General features: G+C 47.3%; 1 protein-coding gene across 2 annotated transcripts in view; it reads right to left on the minus strand.

Annotated features, from left to right (window-relative positions):
• The window catches only part of TMEM120A (transmembrane protein 120A), a 473,343-nt gene that overhangs the window by 164,859 nt on the left and 288,705 nt on the right, over positions 1 to 19,779 (minus strand). For both annotated transcript variants that reach the window (XM_069614937.1, XM_069614938.1), the window contains one exon: positions 18,383 to 18,475. In XM_069614937.1, the coding sequence (XP_069471038.1) occupies positions 18,383 to 18,475 (93 nt within the window). The remainder of the gene's footprint in view (positions 1 to 18,382; positions 18,476 to 19,779) is intronic.

A 19,779-nucleotide genomic window follows, 5' to 3' on the forward strand; every position in this document is an offset into this window, starting at 1 on the left:
ATTTATAACACCATGAATCTATCCTCTGGGTTGGTGAGGTAGAACATTGAAGATGTGAGGGTGGAACTTACTCCCAGAAGTGTTTCCACTCCACGGTGATGTTAAGGCCGTGGCAGACTGAGTCTAGTTTATGGACTCACTTTTGTTCCAATTTGATGAGGGCCAAATCAATATTGCCTCCACGTTTCTGTGGCTGTAGTTGCTGTAAATCCAGGTGTCCAGGTGAATTGTTCGTGCGTGTGGCCTTTTCTGCTGAAGTGCTCAACCAAAGGTTTGTCCTGTACTTGATTCTTAATGCAGGATCTATGCTCATTGATCCTCTGTTTGACGGGTCTGATGGTCTTCCCGATGTATATCATTTCGCACGGGCATCTGATTACCTAGATGACATATCTACTTTCGCAATTTGTATGGTTGGTCATGTTCCATGTGAAATCCTTATAGGTGAAGGTTTTGCTGTTTGTTGTGTAGCGGCAGGCGACACAGCGGCCGCAGCTGTAGTGTCCCACGACTGGTGGCAGATTCCATAGTGTTGCTGGTGTCTTAGAAGGTTCCAAAAAAGTATGGACCAAGGTGTCCTTTAGGTTTCTGTTCTTTCTGAATGCGAATAGTGTTTTTTTCACCAAACTGCCTTCGTTTTTAATGAGGTGCCAGTGTTTCTTGATCGTGGTTTTGAGGAGGTTGCTCACCGGGTTAAAAGTTGTGATGCAAACGGTCCTGTCTATGGGATCTTTAATTGTTGTGGTAAGACAGATGGATCGGTGTGTGTTCGCCGCTCTTTTTCTGGCCATTTTTATTGATTTCTTTGGGTAGCCTCTTTGTCCTAGGCATGTTTGCAGTTGTTTGGTGTGTAGGTTGAATTTTTCTTTGTCCGTGCAGTTCCTGTGGATGCACAAGAATTGTCCGTAGGGGAGATTATACTTCAACCCTTGGGGATGGTAGCTTGAAAAATGGAGAAGACTGTTTCTGTCAGTTGGCTTCCTAAACAATTCAGTTTCAATAGGTCTCCAGAAAGGTAGATGTGGAGGTCGAGGACGTTTATGGCTTGAAAGTCCCAATCTATGGTAAACTTGATGTGGGTGTTTTGTAGGTTCAGCCAGTGGTGAAAATCCAGAAGTGATTCTTTGTTACCCTGCCATATCATGAGGACGTCGTCGATATATCAGCGCCATATCTTTATGTTTGCCCTGTAGGGGTTGTTGTCCTGGTAGATGTTGTCGTCCTCGTACTGGGCCATGTACAAAGTGGCACCCATGCTGACGCCTTTTATTGGTTGGTATAACTGCTGTCCAAATAGGAAAAAGTTTTCTCCCATGGCTATGCGAATGCATTCCAAGATGAAATTGGTTGGAGTAGTAGTCACATCTGTCCTTGTCTCAAGGCAGGTCGCAAATGCTTGTAATCCTTCTCGTTGAGGGATGGAGGTATATAAAGCCTCAACATCCATCGTGACTAGGATGGAGTCAGTGGTAAGGATAACGGCGTCCAGGATCTTAATGGTTTCTGTACTATCCATGATGTAAGATTGCATCTTGCCAACAAAAGGTTTTAAGAAGTAGTCAGTGTACAATGATAGGGGTTCCAGTAGGGAATCGCAAGCCAAGACGATGTGTCTGCCAGGAATGCCATCACGAGGTGTGCTGCTAGGTGCCATATGGGGAATGTCCCCTAATGGTTGAATGTTGTGTTGCGAGGGAGCAATGGTTAAGATGTCAGGTGAGGCAGTGCTAAAGCTCCGAGAGGCGGCGCTCACAGGAGTTTGGGGTTACTGGTTCAGGGACGGCAGGAAGGATGTAGGACACACCTCCACCACGAGGGTGATGAATTGTGGGATTTTGCAAGACAGTGTTGGGCATGACGGTCTGGCTGTCTTGTCGGGCAGGTGGAGTACTCGTAGGAATGTATCCTACTACTTCGATCCGGCTGTTTCCAATGGGATGGGGCATCTGGAACGTGTGGATGAAGGCTGTATGAGGCGGGCCTTGGCTGGGTAATGGAGCCTGTGAAAGCAGTTCTAGGAGGGGAGAGGAGGAAGAGGGTAGGTCTGATAGGATAGTTTCAGGGGGGCAATTGATTACATAAGAGCATCATGGCGGTACAGAAGACGCCACAAGCAAGTTGCATATAGACGCGTCTTACCTTCAGATGGAATAGGTTTGAGTGATTGCGTCAGGGATCCATTATGTGCGCTTGCGTGTCTTATGGAGAGTTCATGCTGCAGATTGCGCCATGCGTCCAGTGCGGCTGGGCAGGGGTCCATGCGGCTGTTACTGTACAGGAATGGACAAGAAGAGACAGGAAACTAAGGCCTTAAATGCGGCCGGCTTTGCCTGCCGGCTCAGGGCTCCGCAGGCCATTCTATTGGTCGGAACGGGCTGTGGCGCTTCTGGTGCCTACTCTAACAGGAGGGAGCTGCTGAATGGTGTTGGCTCCGGCTCCAGTGCGTTGCCCATTTTATCAAGGAGGAACTGTTCCGGTTCTGCACACAAAGTGTTGGGGGGCCGTGGATTCTGAAAATCCAACTTAAGTCTGTATGGCCAATTTGTCCCAAAATGATGAGGCCAGGGACAAAGAGGAAGAAAACCGGAATGTCTTTAATGTACATTGATAAAGTGAAGGGTGAGGTGGTAATGCGCTTAACAGCATAACAGTAAGGCACAGTGATAAAATTGTTGATGCTTTTATTGAGACAGGAACAGCCGACACGTGTTTCGACACACAGGTCGTCCTCAAGGCTGGGTAATTTTTGTATACACAAAACCAAAAGCAAATTGTCACGTAACAAAACAGAATTGAATATGGTCAAAGACATCAAAAATTATTGACAAATCAAGATATAGATCCAAAATAATACAACAAACAGTATTGAAGGTTATCCTTGTATGCCGATGACCTCCTAGTGTACCTGGGTGATCCAGCGGTCTCCTGCCCTGTAGTAACTCAAATACTGGTAGATTATGGAGTCTTTAGCGGACCACGAGTGAACTGGGCAAAATCAGTACTCTTTCCGGTGAAAGGGATAGACTGCATTCCGCCACTCGGCTCTCCATATCATATAGAATTCACGCAGTTTCGATACCTTGGCATCCTAATAGCGAATAAACTAGACAACTACGTAACCCGAAACCTACATCCACTGAGCAAAAGATATGCGCAAGACGTGGTTCATTGGGCATCTCTACCGCTGACACTGTTAGGCAGGGCGGTGCTCTTCAAAATGCTGGCCCTGCCCAGAATCCTCTACATCCTTCAGAATGCCCCTCTCAGTATCCCCTCTGCTGAGTTCCGCATAATAGAGAGAACAACACGTCAACTCCTATGGGGAGGCAAATACCCGAGGATAGCGCTTCAAACCCTCCAACGCTCAGTCTGTGAGGGGGGAATAGGGCTCCCGAACATCCAGATTTACTACTGGGCGACCCAAATGGCGACGATAAATGATATATTGCATGGGAACCCGAAACTCCCTCATATACAAGCAGAAATAGCGGCCAGACAAGATATGACCCCAATTGAAAGTTATACACCAGGGGATACCGCCACCCAGGGGGTGCGATTGTAGCTCATATAGCCCAGATATGGAGGGACACCCATAAATACATAGGTTGGGACAATACACTCAGTCCAGCCTATCTGGAATAGCACCCATCTTGAAGGTCTGGACAAGCTCCCTAAATGGGCAGCCTGGGCGACAGCTGGTATTCATACCAGTAAGCAGATATACGCAAATAACCAAATAACCCCGTTCGCTGAGATCAAGACTACATACAGTCTCCCTGATACTGAAAGGTTCCACTACAATCAGCGACATCATGCACTAACGGAACAAAGAGCCCGCCTGCTTGAAATGCCGGAGTGCACACCTATAGAAAGGAATATAGTTATTGATAGTGTGAAGACCAAGATCACATCCACCATGTACAATACTATCGCCTTGTTTGCCACAAAAGAGCTATCGAGCCTGAAATTGAAATGGGAAGGAGATGTGGGCCCGATCCTAGCGGAAGACTGGATTGTGACCCTGATGTATCCCAGGGAAACGGCGATCTCCTCGAGAATCAGGCTCATCCAGCTGAAGATACTCCACAGAGTATATTACCCCCGAGTGGCGCTATATAAATGGGGCAAGACATCTGACCCAAAATGCTTACGTTGCAAGCAAGAAGAGGGGACATTCTATCACATTCTATGGCAATGTATACGGATACAATACTTCTGGCGAAGCTGCAGCGATAGACTCTCCAGAGTCTTAGGACGTCCAATCCCAACTGACCCCAAACTCCTCCTTCTTGGTATAGATACGAAACAGGACCTATCGCGCTTCGAAAAGTTATTACTTGCAACGTCCACAGGTATAGCCAAGAGGAACATAGCGCAGCTGTGGGGCTCTGAAATTACTCCACAATATGACCAATGGGTAACGGACATAGACGCAATTATCCTAATGGAGCTACGTGTTTATCAAGCAATAGGGTGCGTGGGCAAAGCAGACAAAATATTGGGGAAATGGGAATTGACGACGTGAAAACCTCTATAATCTGGAGTGACCCAGCTGGATGAACATTACTATTGCCTCCCCGGGGCATTACTGCTACGGCATTATTATTTCTAATTCACCTGCAAGAACTGACTATGGAACTGATAATTGATAACTGATACGGTTAATGTTGCCTTATGCCTATCCTTACCGGTGTCTCTAAACTGGTCCACATATATGCAGTAGTCCCTCTTATAGCTCAACCATATGTATGCAATGTTATATGTTTGTGAGTTAAATGTTATTATATTATAAGTTGAAAATACAATAAAATGTGTTATCAAAAAAATAAGAATCAAGTACAGGACAAACCTTTGGTTGAGCACTTCAGCAGAAAAGGCCACACACACAAACAATTCACCTGGACTGTCTTACAGCAACTACAGCCACAGAAACGCAGAGGCAATATTGATTTGGCCCTCATCAAATTGGAACAAAAGTGGGTCCATAAACTAGACTCAGTCCGCCACGGCCTTAACATCACCGTGGAGTGGAAACACTTCTGGGAGTAAGTTCCACCCTCACATCTTCCTTGTTCTACCTTACCAACCCAGAGGATAGATTCATGGTGTTATAAATACACCATACAGGCAAGGCTTACCTAACATGGCTCCACAGACAATGCTCTCGCAAACAGCGACCACCCAGTACCCTGGGTTTAACTAAGAATGTCTCCATCTTCCAGGCACAGTCGCTTGGGACACATGCATTTCTCTTGTTCTCTTTGGAGTTAACACACGACCAGATACATGTATTGTTGTGTAAAGAAGTGTTTTATTAACTCATGCCACCAAACTGGTTGTACTAGATCTACTAGCATTGAGACACACGCATTTCTCGTGTTGTTGGAAGTTTTGTCAAAAGAAATGTTTCTAGTAAATTTGTGTCACTGAACTGTAAGGACTAAGGACTACCAGCATTGCAAAATCACTTAAATACAACTGTGAGCATATACATTGTGATCAGCTCCCTGTGTGTGCTTTTCTCACAGGTTTGACCTCTGTATTCTACACACACCATGCATGTTGTTCCCTGTCAAGTTTTTCATAGACACAACATGGCAAAATGTCTCTAGTAAAGTTGTGTCACTCAACTGTATGTTCTAAAGTCTACCAGCATTGCAAAACCATTTAAATACAACTGTGAGCATATGCATTGTGACTAGCTCCCATATGCATTGTGACTAGCTCCCTGTGTGTGTTTGTTCACTGTTTCGGCCTCTGCTTTCTACACACGCCATGCGTGTTGTTCCTTATCAAGTTTGTTATAGACACAACATTGCCCAACCATGTTTTACCACGCTGGTTTGGGTTTGCAACATCAACAGACATGTACATTGCAGAACCGGGACCACATGTCCCAAGTTTCCCAGCGCTCCCAGTAGTTCGCTTTCACCCAAGCGACCGCTTTCACTGTCCATTCGCGGTACGCCTCTGATTGGGTGCCTTGATACTTCTGCCTCATGGACCACGCCGATTGGTCCGAGCATACCACCCCCCGCGCCATTGGCCCTTGCATCACACAGGGACCAGATTATCAGCAGGCGTGTCTAACTCACGTCACAGCAACCATTTGAGGCTGTGGATCCCCCTACGACGCACGCTTTTCTCGGCTTGCAGTAAGTTTTTCAAAACCCAGCGAATATGTATCTAGATGTACTTTATCTTGTTTAGAAGCTGGAGCACTCCTGATTAGTTCATTTCGCCACACTTCCATCACCAGGAGTACTTTGACGACCATGAATTCTTCCGTCTGCACTATACAATGGCTACCAAGTAGGCACGCTCACAAACTATGTTGTATTTATTTATTGGTCTGGGATGCACATACCATCTATGATTATAGCACCAATCAGTCCCCCGAGAAAAATAGCAAACCACGGACGCACTACCGGTCCTTCTCCACACCTGAATAATGGTTAACGGGTGTATTCCCACAGCTACCACGACCCCGGGCAACAACCGCACTGAACTACCTGGAACAGCGGCGAGCGGTCAGCAACACTTAGCCATGTCACCTAGACCGCATTGTCCACACGTTCTGGGGTGATTGTGTATAGATGGGTTCCCCATCATTACACAAAGTCCGCCCTGGAACTTAAAAAAAAATAATAACTACTAGATTAGTCCTCTAGGCACCCGTCTGGATACAATATCGTCTTTCTGGACTCTCCACGACAACCACCACAAAATCCACTTGCTGAATGGGCTCTCCATCCAGCAATTGCGATTAACTAGGGTCACTAACACCCTCACTTAAGCTCTGAACGTTTTGGCAGATTCCCCCATTTTCCCCAATTTGTTTCCCCAGACCAGGGACCTTTCCAGGCCCTTCTCAAGCCATGGGAATCCTGACACAAATCAATACATCAGGCACCCACGTGCCAAGTGCATTACTGCACCAACCATCCAGCAACAATCCAAGGATTAGCTATATACAGCATCACCACTGCTTTCATAGCAGCAGGTAAGCTGTGTTTCGATACGGCACCACTAAGCCTTTATTTATTAAATAATAAATGACACAATTATATCCTGAGATCCTTACAAACGCTTATCTATCCACAGATATTACGGACAGCACCACTACTGGTGTTTATCCTGATGAAGGCCAACACCAAACCGGGCTACAATCAAGCCTTCCATGGCCGAAACACACCTGTGTCGATCCCCGTGACACAACTACAAAAACCCTTCTTTGGCCCTCAGTACGACCCAGGCGGTAAGCGGAAAACGATGCCGGTAAATGAATACCGGCATCGTTTTCCGCTAGGTCCGATTATGACCTGCGAAAGTGCAATTAGCGACATCGTAGTTTACGGTGCCGCAAACAGCACCAAAGTCGCGCGCGCGCGACCCACCATGCCGTAAATACCGGCATAGTGCAAAGCTACGCAGATCACAAACCAAGCGGACATGCCCCTAACGCCATCGCCAAGGCCGTTAAGTACCTTACCGCCATGGCGCTAATTCCACCATCGCGAACCAACCGTAAATGGCCATGTGCAGTGTTCCCAGCTGCCACAGGTGCACAGAATCAGCACAGGTGGAGGCAATACTGACTCTCCCAGTGCAAAAATAGCACGCCCCACCCCTACCAGCCCCAGTCACACTCCACAATGATACCAATAGGACTAGCAATGTTGGGGCTGGAGGACCTGATAGCAATGCGAGTGCTACAACTGCAACAACAACAACAACAACAGGTTGCACAGAGGAGACGCAGGAGGAGAAGGAGGGCAAGGCAGGGCCAGCAAGCCCCACCAGCACAGCCAGTGGCACCACGCAGGCAGCCCCCAATCCCACGCATCAGAGCCAGTCCATTCAACCTCACCGCAGAGCAGATCCACACCCTGTACCGACTGGACCGGGACACCATCACCAACATTGTGCACATGATACACAACGACATTGTCAGCATGATAGAAACACCCACCGCCATCCCGCCCCTACTGAAGGTAGTGTCCGTGCTCCACTTCCTGGCCACAGGCACCTACCAGCACACAGTGGGCCACTTGCATGGCATATCCCAACCATTATTCTCACGTACACTGATCCAAGTGCTCGATGCCCTCCTCAAGCACACAGACGACCACATCTCATTGCCACGGTCTGCCCAGGAGATTGCCAACACCAAAGTGGGTTTCCATGCACTAGCTGGCATACCTGGTTGCATTGGTGCCATCGACTGCACCCATGTTGAATTGGTGGTCCCACATGCCATGGAGGTACCATAATGCAACCGTAAACTATTTCACTCAATCAACGTGCAAATGGTCTGCGACTCCAACAGGATCTTCACACATTGTTGTGCCCGATTCCCCGGATCAACCCATGATTCAATGGTCCTTCGGAACTCCACAATACCACGCTACATGGAGCGACATGCAGGCCCAAGATCCTGCCTACTTGGTGAGTCTAATGTCATGAGCATGGAAATGCGAAGTGTGTAGGTGATCGGCATACCAATGCATATTTCACCTGGCAGAAAGGGGGGGGAATGATGCATACGTCACATGGCTGCGACTAGCAGTAGCCAGATCATACCCTGAGGCAGCACTCACGGCATCTGACAACTGTATACATGATGCCTGATCTAATCAGCCCTAACATGTGAATGAAAGTGTACCCCAACCATGACACAACCATCTGCAAGTGCATTGTACGAAATGTGACCACATTGACTCCAAAGGAACGCACCTACATGCACGTCACCAAACACCATCAACTGAAAGGCCTGTCCCCCATAACTGCGCACAAAGGAGGCACATGTCGGACAGGAACATCAATGCACCACTACACAGACAGCAAGACCCACAAACTGTCCCCATTGACACCAGTATTGTTCCCTGGGGTCATAATGAGCCAGACAGCAATGTTGCAATCATGTGAGCTTTGACCTCATAGGACACGTGCCAACGGACACAGTGGATGTGCACTCACAAGGCAATTGCCCCCCCTGCATTGTGTCTTGGCATGCAAAACAGTACATGAGAGCCATGAACATATACCGGTTGCATAGTGTGAATCCATTAGCACAACTAAATTTGGTGCAAAGTAACAGTTGAATGCAAGGCATGGTGGCGCGTCATGTTCAGAAAGCAATCTCATTCCTGACACATACATTGTTGCCCATTTACAGGTGATGCAGGCTATCCCCTGAAGAGGTGGCTCCTTACACCAGTCCGGAACCCACAGAACCAGCATGAGGAGGACTTCAACCGTGCCCATGCACGTACCCGTGTGGTGATAGAGCAGGCCTTTGGCCTACTGAAGGCACGTTTCCGCTGCCTCAGCAGGTCTGGCGGGGCACTCCTGTACCACCATGAGAAGGTTGCGAAGATCGTCATGGCATGTGTCATGCTACACAATATGTGCGTCAGACGTAACGTGCCTCTGCCCCCTGACGCAGAACTGCAACCACCTGATGATGAGGATGATGAGGGTGGGGATGGGGCAGCACCTCAAGGAGGCATCGATGCACAGGAGGGGCGTGAAATGCGTCAGAATCTCATTGACCAATGCTTCTAGCACACACAGCGTGTGCGTGTAACATGTGGACGGCACTTGGGGCACTGTGTGTGTCTGGTATATGCACACTGTAGACCGTACAACAATAAAGCACACATACACAATGAGCAATGTCCACACATTTGGTTTGTGATAAACGAAAAAGTGTATTGTGCTTCTGAAAAGTTATGACACAGCCAATCCCCCCTCCCCTCCCCCTGAACACCCCAACACACCCAATCCTCCCTCCCCCCTGAACACCCCAACACACCCAATCCCCCCTCCCCCCTGAACACCCCAACACACCCAATCCCCCCTCCCCCCTGAACACCCCAACACACCCAATCCCCCCTCCCCCTCCCCCTTCCCCTCACCCCAGAAATCCCTGCAAAGGAGTGCCAGTGCCCGTGGTGAAGTGGGTAATGTTTCAGTGGTCCACTGGGCGGGCACTATTGCCAGCCCCCTGTCCCGGAACCTGGGGCCCCCCTGCCTGTACTCCTCCAGGTCCTGGATGACCTGCGGACGGGGCTGGATGGGGCCGAACTTGCAGCTGAGGAGGTACCGGCCTGCTCGGTACGCCGTGTGTCCATGATTGTCCGTATCAGTTCACCAATCATATTCCGCACTGCGGCCAGTTCTGTGCATATGTTCGTGCTTGCTGATTGGATGGCTGCCTTGATGCTCTCGGCACACCTCTCCATGCCAGAACTGGCACCTCCACAATCACCAACATGCTGCGTTAGGAGTGACCCAAGTTGTTCTTGCCTCGCTGATATTTGGTCCAGCACCTGGCTGTAATCAGGCACAATGGGGGTTGCAATTGCATGCCCAATAGGACTACTCCCCTCTTTCCCTACTCCCACTGGGCTTGGAGTGGCTGGCCATGAATTTCCAGGGGATTGCCCCTGTGTGTCCTGTCCATGCAGGCTACATGGGGACAGGTGTGGTGAGGTAAGTTGGGTGTTGGGGGGACCGTCCATGTCATCATCCACATTTGCCACGTCGCTGTCAGAACAGGCTGCGATGGCTGCAGTCTCCCCGACTGTACTGCTCCCCGCAGACACAATCCCATCAGTGGGCAGCAGTGGTTGTGCGTCTGCCGTGGGTGCCATCATGTCCCTTTCCTCGGGGGGAATTGCTGCCCTGGGCTGTTTGGCAACAGGAATTTTGGCCTGCTGTGGGTTGGCCATGGGTCCAGCAGAGGTGGATGGTTGGTGGCCTCTTCCCTCTGTCCTGGGCTTCTTGGATGGGGTGGTGCCACTCTCGTCCCTGCCGGTGTCCGAGTGTGAGCCTGCGGTGGAGCAGAGGAGGGAAAGAGTTATTGATGGTTCAGCGGACATTGAGCAGGCATTGTGATGAGTGCCATGGTTTAGATGGATAGATGGTGGACTTTGTAGGCCGTGACATACAGGTTGTCTCCCTTTTGGGTGGGTTGAGCATGCAGGAATGTGTGTGCCTGCTGTAGAGTGTACATGCTGCATGTGTGCAGGGTGTGGGTCTTCTGCTGATGTGTTGCGTTTGCCATTTGGGGCGACATTGTGATTCCCATGCGAGTGTGATTCAGGGTGTTTTGTAAGGCTGAATTGGAGGCCCCTACCTGTGTCTCCTGATGTCGGGGCTCCTCTCACCATGCCGCCGACGCCCTCAATGCACTCCATGCCGATCAATGAGGCACATGTCTCCTCCCATGGCTGCATCTTCAGTGGGGAGTCTGCTCCACCGCCAGTTGCCAGTCCCAGGTTGCGGTTTGCTGACAGTATGCCCCTTACTCGGAGCCGGAGGTCATCCCACCTTTTGCGGCACTGTCTGGCGGTGCGTAGGGTGGTACCTACGGCACTGACGCGTTGTGCCACGAGTTCCCATACTGCTTTTTTCCGGGCTATGGCTGGTCTCGTCATCTCTGATGAGAAGACGATGTCTGCCTTTTCCTGCAGCGTTTCTGCAAGCATAGTTAGTTCTTCGTGACTGAAGCGGTCCTGCCGCTGCCTGTCGCAGGCTTTTTTAACAACTTTTGGCATGGTTAGGTGAGGAAATGGGTGGGTAATGGGATTCACAGGTTTCAGGGTCGAATGTAGTGTGGTTGGGTAGGATGGCAATGTATTGTGTTTTTAAAGATGGCCGCTGTGCTCTTTCCCGTTCCGCCGCGATGACGCTACTTCCGGTTCCGCTTATTTACGGTGCCCGCTAATTACGGGGCCCGCTGATTACGGTCGGCGCAATGATGGGTGGCGGTAGGTCATCCTGCGCGGCGTTCGATGCCGGTAAGGCCTGTTTACGCCATGGCGTAGTTTACATTACCGCCATGGCGTAATGCTCGTGCGCGATGGGTCGGAATATGGCGCTCTTTACGCCATCTGTCCATGGCGTAAACGATGATTACGCCATGGCGGTAATGTCGCATACTTACCGCCAGGGTCGTAATGAGGGCCTTTGTGTATGTCTTGTAGATAATGTTGTGTACACCCTGTGTTAACCACGCCCTGGAACACTTTCTGTCTCGGGTGCACTCTGTTTAAATATAGGTCTTTCAAATTGTCAAATGTGTCTATTCTCTTAGGTGGAGCTTTTGACCTCAACAACAAAGAGGTTGATACTTACCTTGTATTTCCACCATATACAATCACTCCTGTCCGTTGTTCTTGAGCTTTCGTGCTTATTGAAAGTTGTGTAAACTAACTAAAGAATAAACTTGTGTTCTTGAAATAAATTCATATGTTCAGAGCCATATTGTGCGTTTGTAGGATCTCACATCCTGATTTTTTTGGTATCTATATATGTACCCTCCTGGGTATATCAGGACTCCGCCAGGTGCCCTTTTATTAACTTAATTTGTAAAGAAGCCAGGTTTTAACTGAACTTGGTTGCACCATCACCCAACTACAAAGCAACTCAACTAACTGCTAGGAGAAAGTGGGCTTGAACCCTGTATGGCTTGTCAGTTAATGAAACACACGGAGGGAAGCTTCCTACCAATCAAAGGGGGGCAAGCATACTTACAAGAAAGACCATTCCAATCGGGCGAGGAGTGCTAGCTGAAAGTGGGCATGAGGAAGTAACGGATGGGCACCATCTGCGAAGAGCGAACTAAAAAGGATGGATAGGTAAAGGGAGAGAAAGAACCCTTTTGATGTGGTATTCCAACATAAAGCAATGCTGTGTTCTCTGCAAACAAAAGAGTGGGGTGAGTCACTGGGCTGCATTCATCCTGACAAAGCCAATAGGCTGAGAAGGGTTTCCATCATCCTGGCAAAACGTGAGATGCTGCAGGGTGCATCTGAGAGACATTCATTGGGTTTAAAACAGAGAAGCTGGAGAATGCCTCAGGACATTTTTCTTTGGACTGCAGGAGAAAATTAGAGGCTGGGGGTGGTGTCAGAGAGTGTTCATTGTGCCGAAGGAAACCAAGAGATTAGAGGGGGCTCAGGAAGATTGTGATCAGGAATCTAGAGGATGATGTAAAGCTCCTGAGACAGTGACATTTTGACAGGGAGACAAAAGCTGAAGGTTGAACCTATGAACTACTTTGTCTCAACCATTTTACAGAGGTTTCTATACCATGTATAAAATAAAGAAGGATATCCTTTTGCTGGTTTATGCATGTTGTCTCATTAAATAATGTATGGGGTCATAGATGAGTGTGCTGTTCTCCAGAAGTCACAGGTTGGTCGCTTGCAGCAGTGACAGCAAAGGGAGGTACCTCCAATTCTCCCAAAAGTGTACAATTAAGACATGAGTAGTTGCTTTTGAACGGCGCTGTGACCCCAAGTTACTACATAAGGTAGGTTTTTTCTCAGTAATATAGTGTCCAAAACAGTTTCCAGTCTATTTCTTAAATGTGCTTTTAATTGCAAAGATCTAGAACAGCCGACACGTGTTTCGACCTATACGGTCATCCTTAAGGCAACTTCTACAGTGCAACTCTATTACCTCTGTGCAATAGGTGGCTCAGCTTCCGATTCCTGATAGTCCTTATAAGAAGTAAAGGTGTCTCTTAGGTCCAACAGTCTCAACAGATTTTTTCCTCCTAATCAATTCTTCTCAAACATGTTTAAGGCGATTTCCCAGTCAAACTGTTATGCAAGGTCCCAATGCCAGATAGTCTGGCTCTCAATTAGTTCTTCATAAGTTGCAGTTACAATACGTTGTGCATATGTCTCTATGATTCTATATTGGGTCCCAATACCCTGCTGGCATCGTCAATATGGGTTAGATCCCGCGTTGCTTCTAACAGAAGCCTTCAGGCTACCCATGGCCTCCTACTCGTTCATCCCTGACTGTCTGCCTGCAATTCCGTTTTGGTTGTCTGCAAGCTATCTTTGCCTCAATGCCAGCAAGACAGAGATCATCCTCAATGGGACCCCTGCTCCCGATTTCCCTCTGTCACTATGGCCGGCCTCCCTTGGCCCTGCGCCTTCACCCACTAGTGAGACAAAAAATCTAGGGGTCATCTTCGATTCCACTCTCTCCTTCTTCTCTCAAATCTCAGACATCTCTAAAAAAATCTCACTATCAGCTGCACCTCCTCAGAGGTATTCAACCTTTTCTCACCTTCCTGCAGAAGCAAACCGTCTCCAGAGCCTTGGTTCTTTCTAAACTGGACTATTGCAACAGTCTCTTTCTCGGTCTTCCTACTTCCACTCTCCGACCTCTACAACTCATCCAGAACAGAACCTCAAGACTAATCATTAGCCTCAAGCCCAAAGACTACATCTCTCCGACACTGAAATCCCTCCACTGGCTCCCCGTGGCTGCAAGGATCAAGTTCAAGACCCGCTGCATAGTCCAAAAGACTCTGAGGCCGGGCCCTGAATTAGCTACAACTCTCTCTCTCCCTTCTAGAGCCCTCCGCTTGTCTGCCTCCAACTCTCTCAGGGCGAGCCGATTTTCATAACAGATTTGGGGGTAAATCTCTTTCCTTTGCAGGCACTTCCCTCTGGAACAGCCTCCCTCCCTCTCTCTGGCTTGAACCTGATCACCTTAAGTTTTGGAAACTCCTCAAGACCTTCTTCTTATCTTCCTCCTTCTCCCTCCTTCTCCATTGTTAACTCCCTCTCTATTCTTGCCTACCGCCCTCCTCCCTTCTCCCAAACTCAGCTCCGTTTGCTGACCTGGTGCCTGCTGCACCTCAAGAGCCACACAGGTCTCAGGCTCCCTCGCCAGTCCTCACACTTGCCCCCAGGCCTCTGCATTCCACCCACCACTTCTTTACTCATTCCTTGAGAATGGCAACCTCTTGGCACTTAACCAGGGCCTTGGTCTAGGCGCACTTGTTCCCTTCCCGCTCCTCCCTTTCATTCCATGTCTGGCACTTATGTTACCTAGAATGTACTGAGCCTATTCCGCCAGGCTTAGTACGGTATTTTTTTGTCTGTTTGTCCTTGTCCCTGCCCCCAGCCCCCCCCCCATAGGCACCTGACCAACACACTTGCACTATTTGAAAAGGCATTAGCAGAGTACAGTAGCCTAAAAATTGTACGTTTTTCTCTCTCGCCTCCCCCTTTCGCTCCTTCCTTTTCTTACACCTGCACTTGTAGTATGGCCTTCAGGGGAAGTTTGATAGTCGTTTTTGCAAGATCATTCGGAAATGTCAAGGCCTGAAATCCCCTGTATCTGTCCCGCCTTGGAGCACTTTGAAGCACGTCACCTGTGTAAAAGCACTCTATAAATAAACAATTACAATTACACCTCAGTCTTCATCCACTTCAAAGTCTCTTGGCTTTACCATTAACTGTGACCTTCTCATTGAAAAACACATGTCACCAATAAAACCCGGCAGCATGGTTCCAGCTTGCACGCCCCTGCATAGTCAAAACTTTAATTCCTGCCCAGAGTTTCATGAGTGTTGCCAAAACCCTGGACATCTTCCACATGGATGGTGGTAAGGCCTTAACTGCAGACGTCCCAGATGCAACCTTTGCCACTCTGAAAGCAGTCAAGCACATAGCAGCGCTCATCACAGGACTAAGAACATTTGACCACATCACCCAATCCTAAAGGAAATGAATTGGCTACTCCTTCAAGCACACATGTTCAAAACTGTTTGCATCACCTAAAAAGCAGCCAAAACCAAAACACCTCACTCTCCGACCATGAACATGAACTTTACCATCCACTGTACCACCAAAAGCCAAAACATTGCTGGCTGAAACAAATAACTGTAGGAGGGGAAAAACATAAAAACTGGCCTTTTCCTGCTATGCACCCTGCCACTGGAACATGTTACCAACAAAGAATAAGTGGTGCCCTCCATCCTACACTTCACTCCAAAGACCGCATGTTTTAAACATCTTGCCAATTGTGGATGACTCTACTCAACATACGTCTCTTACTCTGGAACTCGGACCGTCTACTGCTCCCCCTATCCATTCCAGCTTCTCTGCTACCTCCACACCATTACATGTAACCCCCTGGGTGCGTCCCCCATGTCTATCTTATACCGCTCTATTGCTTACCAGTTAGTTTTTCACTTAATCAATTTTTTACATACATCAGATACCTTCTTGCAAAATCACAGACACCTCTAAACTAAGGCTAGGCTAAAGATGCTTCCTTTGGGTGTTACATTTGCAAGTGAGAGAGGGATTATAAAGTCTTTAAGTATGACAGTTAAATATGTGGTAACAATGACTTGTAGTACTGTATTTGTGTATGTGGCACATTTTTAAAAAATCATAGAAACGAGGGAAAATGTCTCTGTTTCATGCCTGCTGTTAAATGCCTGGATAACGTCAACTTGAACTGGGAACACTGAACAGAAATAGGCCACTACTAAAAAACATTGCTTCTCGTTGCTCTTCATGGAATCCAGTCATGAACATCCACCAGTCCTTTTTCATTTTAACAGTTGATTATACCTGTAGTTCTTTTCTATGTTCTGATGCTTGTCTTTGATCACTACCTGGTACTCCCATACAAATACTGAAGGGAGGTTTCCTGCCACTGAGAAGATGCCACGTTTTAGTAAAAGGTGATGGTGCCTTACTGGTATAACTTTGCAAACTTTGCATAGTGATTGATCAGGGTTCATACAACTCCCCCAGAAAGGGAGATTAAGAATTAGCAAAAGCTGTGCTTTTGGATCTTGGTAACAGTTATCTACATATTGATCAGGGATGCACCAAATCTCTCGCAAGATCATGGCTCCTCTACTGTACTGGCAGCTTTTAGTGTTCAAGCAACCGCATTGAAATAAAATGTGCAGCAGAGATTGATTAGCAGCTAGTTGGCCTGGATATACAGAATCCTGCAAGCATATTTCCTATCCTATTCTGTGAAAGGTACAGTGAGCTAAAGTGTGGCTGCAGACTCACGAGTGGGTACCTTCCCAAAAAACAGGTCATTTAGCCGTGTTAGTTCTCGCAGTGGGGCGTCTGACTATTTTTTTAATCCTCCCTATTCTGCCCGAAAAAAAGTATACCAAAAGTAGAATAGTCAGCCATCCAGACAACCAACGTCTTTTACACCATTGCAATACACCATTCTGCCCAAGAAATAAGAGTAACAGATAGGTGTCCTGCCATGTAATAACACCTGCACTGCTGTGTTGATGTGTTCTGATGAAGGGGCATCAGAATTAAAGGCCAAAGAAAGAAGCTCTACTATTGTATTATCAGATCTGAAGAAGGCCTAGAAGATAACAAAAAGAGAGGCATAGTTTCATTTATGGTAAGAATGTGCTAAAGAAATGTATCTGCTACTCCAGAAAATATCCATGTTTTGAAAATGATAATGTAGCAGCCATGCCCATAATGTCATATGCCAATCTAGCTCCCTGGTTCCTGGCTCACCCTCAGTGTCAGTCTTATGATGCCTCTGACATTCACTCCCTCTTTCGCCTGTGTGGGCTGTGTGTCTGGGAGGAGTGACCATCTAGTTGGGGAGCCAGTGGAGTTTCAGGAAGCCATGAGCATTTCCTATTGGGGGAGGCATCCGATTGCTCCTGTATTGGGATGAGGCCTTCAGAGCTAGGGGGCAGCATCCATGTGTGTTTGCACATGCCGTTTCCATTAAAAGGACACCCATAGCAGTTTATACATTATATGTTACCTTCCTATAAATACTTCAGTTGATTATGAGGACTACTTTTTTAACTTCCCGATAAATCCTTTTATTCCAAAAGTAGGGAGTAAAATAATCTCACCAACACATTAGATCTGAAGCACTGATGAGGGTTATCAAGGTAATACATGCTGCAATCTGGCTTGATTTATTCTAGGAAAGAAGTTAAAGATATTCAGTGGGTTTGTTATCATTTTACAGTATTTAAAATGAATTCGATATTATTCATTTTTGTAGATTTGCTCTGCTATTTTATATTTTTGTGATGCTTATATGGAGATTTTTCCTGAAATTAAGTATTTTGATTGATCGACTAGACCATCAGTTTTCTTAAAACATTAGTGTACTTGGACGCTTCCATTGCACTAGCGTAGTAAATGAATACAATCGCAGCCTGCGGGGCATGCCATCAGCGACTTGATGCTTTTAGCCATCATGTCTGAACATATGTTATTTTGTTGAGTATACATTAGTCATTTGTATAGTTAGATTACAAGCCAGTTTCCAAATGTTTAAACATTCTTTTTAAGGTCTGCATTGTGCTTTAGTTGGTGCAGTGCCTAGGCTGAAATCAGTTTCATCGTTTGCTCCAATTTGCAATTTTCTGCATGTTGCTTGTGTGTACCACCTTAAAGTCAATACAATGTGTTGGACACACAATTTCTACAAATGGCATTTTTCCATAACGTATGCACATACCCATCCTATAGGCATCACCCCTTAAGGCAGCTCCCAATAATAGCATCTCTGAGCTGGAAGGAAAAGATGCTTTACTTACCCACTGTGAGATCCATGGTATGCCTTTCACCCAGGGCCCTAAGCCTGTACAGACAGCCACTCTGGTAATAGTACTGGAGGAACTGGACAAAACCTGGAGAATAGAAATGCACATATTGCGTTTGAAAAACAAATGAAAGAACAATCTACATTTAATGGGAACAACTTGCATGAGGCTGATGTGTAAGGGAACACCAAGTCTTGGGATGTTTTGCTTATCTCATAACATAGCAATCACTAACACTGGCAAGGGGGCACAGAGTTCTTCAAAGGCTAAACATTTTAAATGGTACAATGAAACAAGAAGAAAAACAAAGACAATGGAATCTTAGTAAGAGATTGCAAACAGAATGTTTTTCTCCAGCGCCCTGCCCTGGTCCTCTTCCCAGAGAGACCTTAAGCTATGAATGAGTTTGCAACCTGTCTGCCCAGCTGTCACGTTGCATGTCTTTATTTCCTACTACATAGTGGCCAACTGCCGAAACCCCGACCGACGTGACCCCCCACCCCCTGTACCTGCCTCCTTCCCTAGCCCAACATTCTTTTCCTTGTCCTGTGACCTGAACTGAGAGCCACCCACTCAGCTCAGGCCACAGGACAAGGAAAGGAATGTTGGGCTAGGGAAGGAGGCGGGTACAAGAGGGGGTACGGGGGGGGTCACGTCGGTCGAGGTTTCGGCAGTTGGCCACTATGTAGTAGGAAATAAAGACATGTAACTGGTATCTCAGTGTCCGCATATTGTATGGCCCTATCAGGGCCCAGCTGATGTTTCACGTGAGAGAGAGCCCCTCACACCATCTGCTTGAGGGTGTTACTGGCGACGAGAGAACTGCGCGACCGTAATCCACACTGTGACAGAAGCTAAGTGTGCACAGTGTGAGGAAACTGACGAGGAGGGTGCCGTAGGGCACTGCAGATGTATGTCTGCGCACCTCCAGGTGCCGCTGGTGACAGACGGGATCACAGGTATTTACTAATTAAATGATACCCTAAGACTGACACCGTCAGTGAAAAAGAAAAATCATTTTGTGTTTGGTGCCTGCTGAGCATACACAAACCCCCCTTACCCACAAGAAAAGAAACGGGAGAGGAAGCGGAGCAGGTTGGAAGCCCGTCACCGTTAATATAAAAGGAAAGGAAAATATGAAAATAAGGGATTCCATCAAGCATCCCAACATAAACACGGCACAGCAATAAAGCCCCACGTAGCTTGTTAAATAGCCAGGGAGCACACAAGTAAGGTGAAAGGTGATTTCAGCCCATCTTTGTTAAAAAAAAAAAAGAAACTAAAAAAAAGGCCAGTACGCTAAATGAAAGAATATCACAAGCAAACAAAGTTAAAGGGATCCAACAAAGAACAGAAAAAGACAGTCAATATTGTTACAGAGAAACTTTCAC

This window comes from Ambystoma mexicanum, chromosome 9, assembly GCF_040938575.1.
Source record: "Ambystoma mexicanum isolate Mex_15411 chromosome 9, UKY_AmexF1_1, whole genome shotgun sequence".
NCBI classification, from domain to species: Eukaryota; Metazoa; Chordata; class Amphibia; order Caudata; family Ambystomatidae; genus Ambystoma; species Ambystoma mexicanum.